General features: G+C 41.5%; 1 protein-coding gene across 1 annotated transcript; it reads right to left on the minus strand.

Annotated features, from left to right (window-relative positions):
• Nucleotides 1-1,822: 1,822 nt before the first annotated feature.
• LOC143266155 (uncharacterized) lies at nucleotides 1,823-6,896 on the minus strand. Its single transcript, XM_076541785.1, has 7 exons — nucleotides 6,122-6,896; nucleotides 5,815-6,057; nucleotides 5,381-5,488; nucleotides 5,132-5,305; nucleotides 4,722-5,014; nucleotides 4,208-4,631; nucleotides 1,823-3,960 (listed from the first exon to the last, which is right to left on the minus strand). The coding sequence occupies exons 1-7, from the start codon at nucleotides 6,894-6,896 to the stop codon at nucleotides 1,823-1,825; spliced, it is 4,155 nt and encodes a 1,384-aa protein (XP_076397900.1).
• Nucleotides 6,897-8,793: the final 1,897 nt, after the last annotated feature.

Below are 8,793 nucleotides of genomic sequence, written 5' to 3' on the forward strand. Positions count from 1 at the left end.
GCTTTGCTATTATGCTTCCTAATTTCTTTCTTCCTGTCTTTCGGTCTTCCATTATCTCTATTTCTATCTTCATTCTGTTTCAGCCCCCTATCTGGGCCTACGTCCTTGCTATTTGTTATCCCTACACCCCTTTTCCTTCAAACAATCTCATTCCATTTAGGTGTGGACTGTAATATTATAACCACATCCTCGGTCTGTGTACCTATTGTCCTAAACATCCCCCTTCTATCATTCCTCTCCACCTGATTTATTTCCACACAACTGTAATTCGTCGTTAATCTCCCCATTAAATTACCTTCCATCCTTGTCTCAAAACTACCATCCCCATCCAGAACTTCATACCTATTCCTACCCAAAACTTCTCTTTCTTTATTCAAATATCTACCTCCCATATTCCTATTGCTATTTCCATAATTCACCACACTCATTCCAACCCCAATTCTCTCCCTATTTCTATCCTGTATCCTTACCCCATCCTGTTCTCCAAGGTCTGCACACACACCGTCCTTCTCTAGATGTCCTTCAGCCTTACATCGAAAACAGATTTTTTCTTTTGATTTACAGGTTCAGGCAAGGTGATTCCTAGCCCCGCACCTGAAGCATCTCCTATCATCTACATATTCCCTTATCCTACACATCGACCATCCTATTTTAATCCTACCCTTCTCTATCATACTCCTAGCAATCTCTTTTTTAGCATCCAAACAGGCTGTCCTAGTACTGTCTCTGGCCATTCGGAGAAGGTGCAACATCCCCGCGGAACGACCCAGGCAATTCCAGCTGCTTCAGATGTACAATCAAACGTTGCAACGAGTGTCTCTTAAGGACAAGAGACTCATCCAAGGGGGAAGGTGTAACGTCCCCGGGAACATCACATTAAATCCAGTCGATAAATAAAGAAACATGCTAATGCGTATATCTTTTTAACCGACTTCGAAAAAGGAGGAGGTTACTCAATTCGATCAGTATATATATATATATATATTTTTTTTTTTCTATGTGTGCCCGCCGATTACGCCTAGCTGGATGGACCAATCGGAACGAAACCTTTTGTATCTGGTAGGTTCTGACTCCCCAGTGATACCATTATCAAAAAATGTTTCATTTTTTAATTGCAAAGTATTGTTATTGCAAAAAAACCGGCAACTTTTGAAATAAAGTTTTCTCGATTTTAGTGCGCTTTTAATATCTTATCACGGACATGATTCTGAACAATTTTGTTCATATACAAATTTCGCGGAAAGGTTTAGTTTTCGAGATATTAGCAAAAAATTGTTGAAAAGTTTTGAAATCAACTTTGGACAACTTTCATGTCCTTTTAATATGTTATCAGGACCACGATTCTGAACAACTTTTTCCTTATCCGCAATCAAGGGAAATTTGTAATTTTCGAGTTATTAGCGAAAATTATTCAACTGTACGTATGCCTCCGTGGCTCTGGTAGTGTATATTCATCATGCAGTCGCCGGTTTTCTACTGTTTCCACAAACACGTCTTGTCGGCCGAAAATCAGTATACATGTAAAATAACTATTGTTATTGCAAAATCCTATTCTTTGGTATTGTTATGTAAGAAATGCACCGATCGCGATGAAACTTTTCGAATCTCGCAGATCGTTCCAAGATGATCTCATTTATAACAGACATTTATGGGACTCGTTAATTGTTAATAACTACTGATATTGCAAAAGATTTATTCTTACCCTGCAAAAAATATGGCGACATTGATTTTTCAAAGTTGTTCCTGTAAGTAGAATTCGTCAATTTCTGTATCAATTGGCCGCAAATAAAAGAGAAGGAAAAAACAGACTTGGGTTATTTCTTTACGTGTCAGTCGCTGGAAGCTGATTTGCAGTGTTTGTTTGCAAACGCAACCGTCGTAATCTTTCCATTTCTGCGAGTGCTCGCTCTTCATGAGGTTTAACTAGGACTTTGTTTGGCGCTAAATCAGATAAAACTAGACCATCTAGACTTTTAACACGACTAAGTGCAACGTAAATTTGACCTTTTGTAAAATTCCTTTTGCCAAGATCAATTACAGCTTTGTTTAATGTGGTCCCTTGTAATTTGTGCACCGTTACTGCCCAACTTAAAATAAGTGGTAACATTCTGCGCTCGACGTCCCCATAACCTTCTGTCGCCTGAAACGTTGTTGAAACTGGAGATATTGGAATGTAACCATCAATATCCTTGAACCTATTTCCAACAGATTCGTCGTCAAATTTTATAAGAACTGAATCCGGCAATTCTCTCTGTTCTAGTTGGTAATTTTCGTTAAGTGCCGGCCATCTAAATTTCTTAACTATTCCCATTGCACCGTCCATCAAACCATCAGAAATTGATATATTTCGCCGCAGCATGATTCGCGATCCCTCGGCTAACGTTATTGTATGTGAAAGTCCGCCACAGTTATTAACATTTGTAGGAATAACATTTTCTGGTGGCCTTTTTCCATATGTAGCTGCCTCGCGGGACTCGTCTACTGTATCAATGATGTACATTCGATGTGATTTTGCTAATTTATCGGTCATTTTTGTATTATATTCATCGACTAATTTTATGGTTGGGAATATTCTTACCGCTTCCCCATCCTCAAACTCTCCGCTGAAGGGAACTCTTCTTCGTTCGCATAGTATTTGTAGTTGAGAGGTTGTCACTTCCCCAAACCGTAGGTTATTCAGTAAGTCGATAAACTCGACGTCATCCCTTTGTCGCATGTTAATGGTGAGTTCGCAGAATGAAAATTGGTGCCATAAATTAATTTCTGCGCTGCACCAATGTGGCTGTATAAAACACCAGTGTCCTTTTACCGGGGGCAACTGCATGATATCGCCAAAAAGAAGTACATTTACGCCACCAAACAATTTATCATTCATTTTGAATTCTTGCAATCTTAAATGAATTATTCGCAAATTCTCGTAAGATACCATTGATATCTCGTCAATAATCAACCACCTTACGTACCGCCACTTTCGTCTCTCCTGTTCGAGTCTTTGTCCAGTCAGTCGCCGATAGGTCATCGCAGTACCTTTTTTAATAAGCAACGAGAACAAGGAGTGCAGAGTTTTTCCGAATATTTGACGGGCAGCGACGCCAGTCAAAGAAGCTACTTCAATGAACGATGGTTTTATCATCATATCAACCGTGGGATTATAGCAGCGTTTAATATGTTCAACAAGTAATTTTAAAATAAACGACTTGCCACTACCAGCTCCTCCGGTAATAAAAAGTAACATTTGTTCCATATCTTCATCATCATTCTTTTTAATATCTTTCTCAATTACTGAGGAAACTGATTTCAATAAATCTTTCTGTTGAACGTTAAGACTTCGAATACTATTAAGGAACACGTCTTCTGACATTGCTAGTGTTTCTTGCTGCTGATCCTCATACAAATCAACTTGATCGCAATATACTGTTTCGTCGGCATGAATGCTGACTGGTTCTCTTAACTGTTCATTATTAGTTTCCCCTTCGCGTACAACTTTCAAAGCAACGGCCTGGGCCAGCACCGCTTCAATAATTTGTTCTGCGTGAGTAAATTGTTCAACGGTTGCGTTTCCCAACATAGGTTTCAATTCGTGTCGCCATCGAAGAAAACATTGTTCCGAAGATTCGTTTTCGCACATAAGTGTACTTTCATCACGAAATGGAATGTGACACACTATCAAGTTATAGAAATATCCTTCTCTATCGCTGTTCAAGGTATAATATCGGTGGCGCAGTACAGCTGCTTTATTTCTTATTCGCATTGGAGTATTGTCCTTCAATTTTATAAACCTCGACCTCGATGTTTCTTCATCGTCATTTCTAAGTTCTGCGTCTCCATCCTCTTCTGTCCACATTCCACTTGCAACTGTTTCATATCGGACAGCAAATTCAGCTAAGCTCAAATTTTCTAGACTGTCCGGTCTCTTTGCGTAACGGTCGAATATGTTATTGAAAAATGATGTTTCATATCCTTCAAAACGCAAAATTCTGTATCTCTGCTCAGGCCGACAGCTGTTTATAAATACAGCTTTTCGCGAGCTCATTTTAAGAGGCAAATGGCACAATCGATAAGCACATTCTGCAGCACTGACCATTCGTTGGGACAGAATTGCCATAGATACCGCAAATTATTGATTCCAGACGGCACCGCCGCGGCGTTTCGCACGGGAAACGGCTTCTTTTAATAACGTCTCCTGTATCCTGCGGCTCGCACTTACTTGCGTATTTAGCAATATAATATGCAACTGCTGTAACATTTCCGCATGGTTGAATATCCATGTTTGCTTCCCAAAGCTTTAAAAGAGTTGGATTGTAATTATTTACCATAACTTCATTTACGGTTCTCTTAAGTACACAGAAACGTCCATTGTTGGCAAGTGTGTCATCTGGACCCAAGCATATCGTTGTTTCACTTATCGGTCTAGGAAATCCGAAACGAGAACAACGATTATTACGATCTTTATAACATGTATTAGAATGTTTATGAATTTGGACTCTTTGTACTATGTCGCTCATGTCTTGGTTTTCTGCTTCCAATGAACAAGATACAACTTTCTCAATAACGATGCGGCCTTCATTCGTAAGGAAATTGGGTACATTTTCACACCAAATCAGCATGTGTAAATGTGGACTTCCCCTATTCTGAAATTCAATTTTATACCAAAAATCGATAACAACGCCACCTAAGCAATGAGAGTTTTCTAAATACTGCATCAACGCGTTTACTCGTACCGTAAATTGTCTTGCTATAACTACTGGATATTTGTGAACCAACTTTAGTCGATCCGCGAAAGTTAGGTTTTCAAAATCGGTAATGGGACGACCATCGGATAAATGTAACGCTTTCAACATATCCGGCCAGTTTAGATCATTGCAAGAGAAGGTAGCAAACCATGTGGGCGGTCCAAGACTTCGAACCATGGCGATTAATTCCGAACAGCAACGTTTCCAGTATGATACCGATCCTCTTATATTTCTCATCGTGAGGTGCACATTATCTACTAATCGCTGTGGAGTATGTTCTCCTTGGCGCATTCAACATGATACTGAAATACTAGCTTTTGCGCGGAAATATTCAACAACAGATAATGCGAAGAACAAATAATCTGTTCGTTGAAATCGTTTGTCATTGCTCAGAATACGCGCTTGGAAGTAATCCAGTGGTGTTATGGAGATATCTCGGTGCTCTCCGAAACCATTTTTTCCATCTGGAAATAGAAAGAACCAACACAGTTCTTCCATTCTTCTTTCCCTTTCTAGGTTCAAAGGAGGCGCAGTTTTTCTATGTATATTCGCCAATCTTATCGGGTCACTTTCTGCGTTGTTATTATTACCGATAGATACGATATTATCGATATTGGGAATATCGTCATCAATCGAACGTAACATACTTGTTGCGAAAACAACTTGCGGCTCGCCGGACTCTGTATGAGTAGTCGCAGCAGGTGAATGTTGTATCCTTTCGACTTGTGGGGATCTATTCCTTTCGGGTGCAATTGCTACAGGTGTTAATGAGTAGATATTTAGCACATTGCTATTACCTCCTTTAGCATATAAATTACGACGCAAGATTATGTGTAAGTCATCAATATTCGTAAATTTCATACAGCATAAAAGGCCCGGTGACGGTGCTTTATATCCTTTCGGACCTCTTGCGTGGGAATCAAACAACCAATAGCAGGGACTTTCCGACTGGTTGTTGCATGATACAGTGACTGATATAAAATTCGCGGTAAGAATTCCGTATGTATACTGTTGGAAAAACATAATTAAACTTTTTTTAAATTTGGGAATCCTTCATCACCGTTATCAATGTCAATATTACCATTTACAGCCATTTCATAGCCAATGTCAATACCGACTCTGATATTATTAAACAATAAGTGTGGCAATAATTCTGTTACCGCTAAGTAGTCTATATTGACTTCTCCGGGGTCAGGGTTATTTCGCGCTTCAATGCAATCACGGTAATATTTATCTCCTACTAAAAGTACATGATCAATATCACTAGTACACCACGTACTAGGATCGAGCAAATTAAACGCAACACAAGCAACTGCAGCTATGCCTGTGCATTGCTTACCGCGAGATTCTTAAAATAGCTACATTATGGCCTACATGCACAAATTTACTGTTTGATTCAGTACTTCTTTGTGCAACTTCAATTTCTTTTCTTACAATAGGAAGCTCTTCAGTGACATGAGCTATTTCCGAAATTGTATTGATAATATTAGAAAAACATGGTCGCACATCTTTGCACAAAGCATTATTTTGTAGCAGCCATTCTAAAGCTCTTCGAAGTTTACCGACGTCTAATTCAAATTGTCGCTGTCGTTCCAAATTTTCTAGGCTTTCTACGACAATCATTATACCGGTCTCGTTTAATCTAACTGGAAGTTGTTCGGCAACTTCGAATACATCACGGGCAAATAGGACTACCTGACCTTTACACCAATTCTGACTGAAGCGATTTTGAATTTTCATGATTTTAAGGAACGGGACTATTCTGCACAACATGTATTTTTCGATTTCCGATAAATCTGATATCACCTGAGGTACGTGCATTACTTCCATTTTATTCCAGAATGCCTGCGATGGAACTTTGTGCTTTTTAAGATGATGTAGGCAGCGAGAACATATTGTTATTTTCTCGAATTCTATCAGATTTGCAGGAATTAGATGAGACAGAGGCTGCGTGTGCAAAGCGTAACGTTGCTGCGGATATAAAGTTCTGCAACACACCGCACACGGTACATCAGCAAAAATATTAATAGCCGATTTAAATCTTTCTGCCTGAAGAAGAAGTTCTTTTCTTCGGTTTCTAGCACGTTCGCGCATATCCATTAAACGTGTATTTCTTGATTCGGAACGTTCTATTAATAGCACTTCCCGCGTACGTTTTCTCATGACCATTAGACGTTGTGAACGGTGTTTTGTTGATTCGTTTTCTAATCGCCGGTGGATTAATCCGATCCGACGTGATCGTTCCTGGGCCGATTCGTTTGCTAATCGCCGGCAGATTAATCCGATCCGACGTGATCGTTCCTGGGCCGATTCGTTTTCTAATCGCCGGTGGATTAATCCGATCCGACGTGATCGTTCCTGGGCCGATTCGTTTGTTAATCGCCGGCGGATTAATCCGATCCGACGTGATCGTTCCTCGGCCGATTCGTTTGCTAATCGCCGCCGGATTAATCCGATTCGACGTGATCGTACCTGGACTGATTCCTTTGCTAATCGCTGGCGGATTAATCCGATCCGACGTGATCGTTCCTGGACCGATTCGTTTGCTAATCGCCGGCGGATTAATCCGATCCGACGTGATCGTTCCTCGGTCGATTCGTTTGCTATTCGCCGGCGGATTAATCCGATCCGACGTGATCGTTCCTCGGTCGATTCGTTCTTCAAACGGTTAGAAATTCTACTTAGCCGCCTTTTTTTTCACCTGTTGTTTCGCGTGACACTTTCGAACGTGCGTATTTCCGCATTGCGGATAATCTCGAACGGCGTTCATTAATCGTTTCTTGACGCCGTGCCTCTGCAGTTCTTTCACGATTCCTTGACAGGCGTAATTGTTTAACTTCGTGCGATTCTTTCGCTCGATTCTTTTTCCTTCGGGATGCATTTTTTGTCGGTTTACCCATAGTTGTATATATGTGACTTCTAAAAAAGTGATTCGCTGAAAGCAGAATAGGACCCTTTTTTTGATTCGCTCAAAGCAGAATAGGACCCTTTGTTTATCTTACTGTACCTTCTTAAAATAAAAAAAAAAAAAAAAAAAAATAGAAAAAAGGAAAAGCTATAGTCGTAATACTGTGACGTGGTATTTTATACCCGTCACAAGGAGCCTCCTCGGGAGACCGGACGGGTCATAGGTCGCAGTCAAATACCGTCTAGAGAGAGAACGAAGCGCGTATAATATCGTAAGAACAAATTCTGCCGCTATACTATTTCACATGTACCGCCGGAGAATGACGTCACAGTCAACGAAGGAGCGACGTACGTCGAGGGAAAACGCCGCTGCTCTGCCGCTACCCCGCGCAGACCCTCCGATAGACGAAGAGAGGCAGCGGAGTAAGAGGAGAGAACCCAGCGAGATACCGACGTACGCCGAAGGAAAGTGCCGATTCCCTGCCGCTTCCCCGCTCCGGCCCTACGATAGAAGAAGAGAGGCTGCGGAGACGGAAGAAGCCCTGCCGAAGAAGACTTCGATAGAATTCGGAAACTCCGGCAGAGGGTGGGGGTAGGCTACGAGGTGTCCTAATACCGGCGTAAGGGCTCGCGGATCCTTATTCTGTATTCGGCGCTTGCCTAAGTTTTCGTAAAGTAATTATCGTTCCGTGAGGAAAAACACAAGAATCATCCCGATTTTCCGCGCCCAGTGTCTGGACACCTTGGTAAGCCCCCTCAATTACCGCCATATAGTAGTAAAGAGCGCGAAATCGAGATCGTCATATCGTGGGTTGTAGATCACCTGGCTTGCCATTCACGGGCAGGTTCTGCAAAGTGTGACCGGAGTGGCTTTGTATCGTAGGGAAATTAGCTTAAGTTAGAAGGGTAAAGAAACCCGGGGGCCCCTGTCCGGGACGGTCGCGGATCCCGACGTCCGGACTTTTTCGTGTCGTCGAGAGATCGCTTCTCGATCTCTCGAATCGCCACTCGGCCGGATCACCGAACCTGTACCGGGGAATGGTACAGCGTAAGCTACAATTAAAGTATCGTCTCGAGTAGGCCTTTGACAATATTGTACCCTCCCACGTCTCGATTTCGCGAACTCTTGGTACGGGAGTAGAACGTAAAGTGC

The sequence above is a fragment of the Megachile rotundata genome, unplaced genomic scaffold (assembly GCF_050947335.1).
Source record: "Megachile rotundata isolate GNS110a unplaced genomic scaffold, iyMegRotu1 scaffold0057, whole genome shotgun sequence".
In the NCBI taxonomy this organism is placed as follows: Eukaryota; Metazoa; Arthropoda; class Insecta; order Hymenoptera; family Megachilidae; genus Megachile; species Megachile rotundata.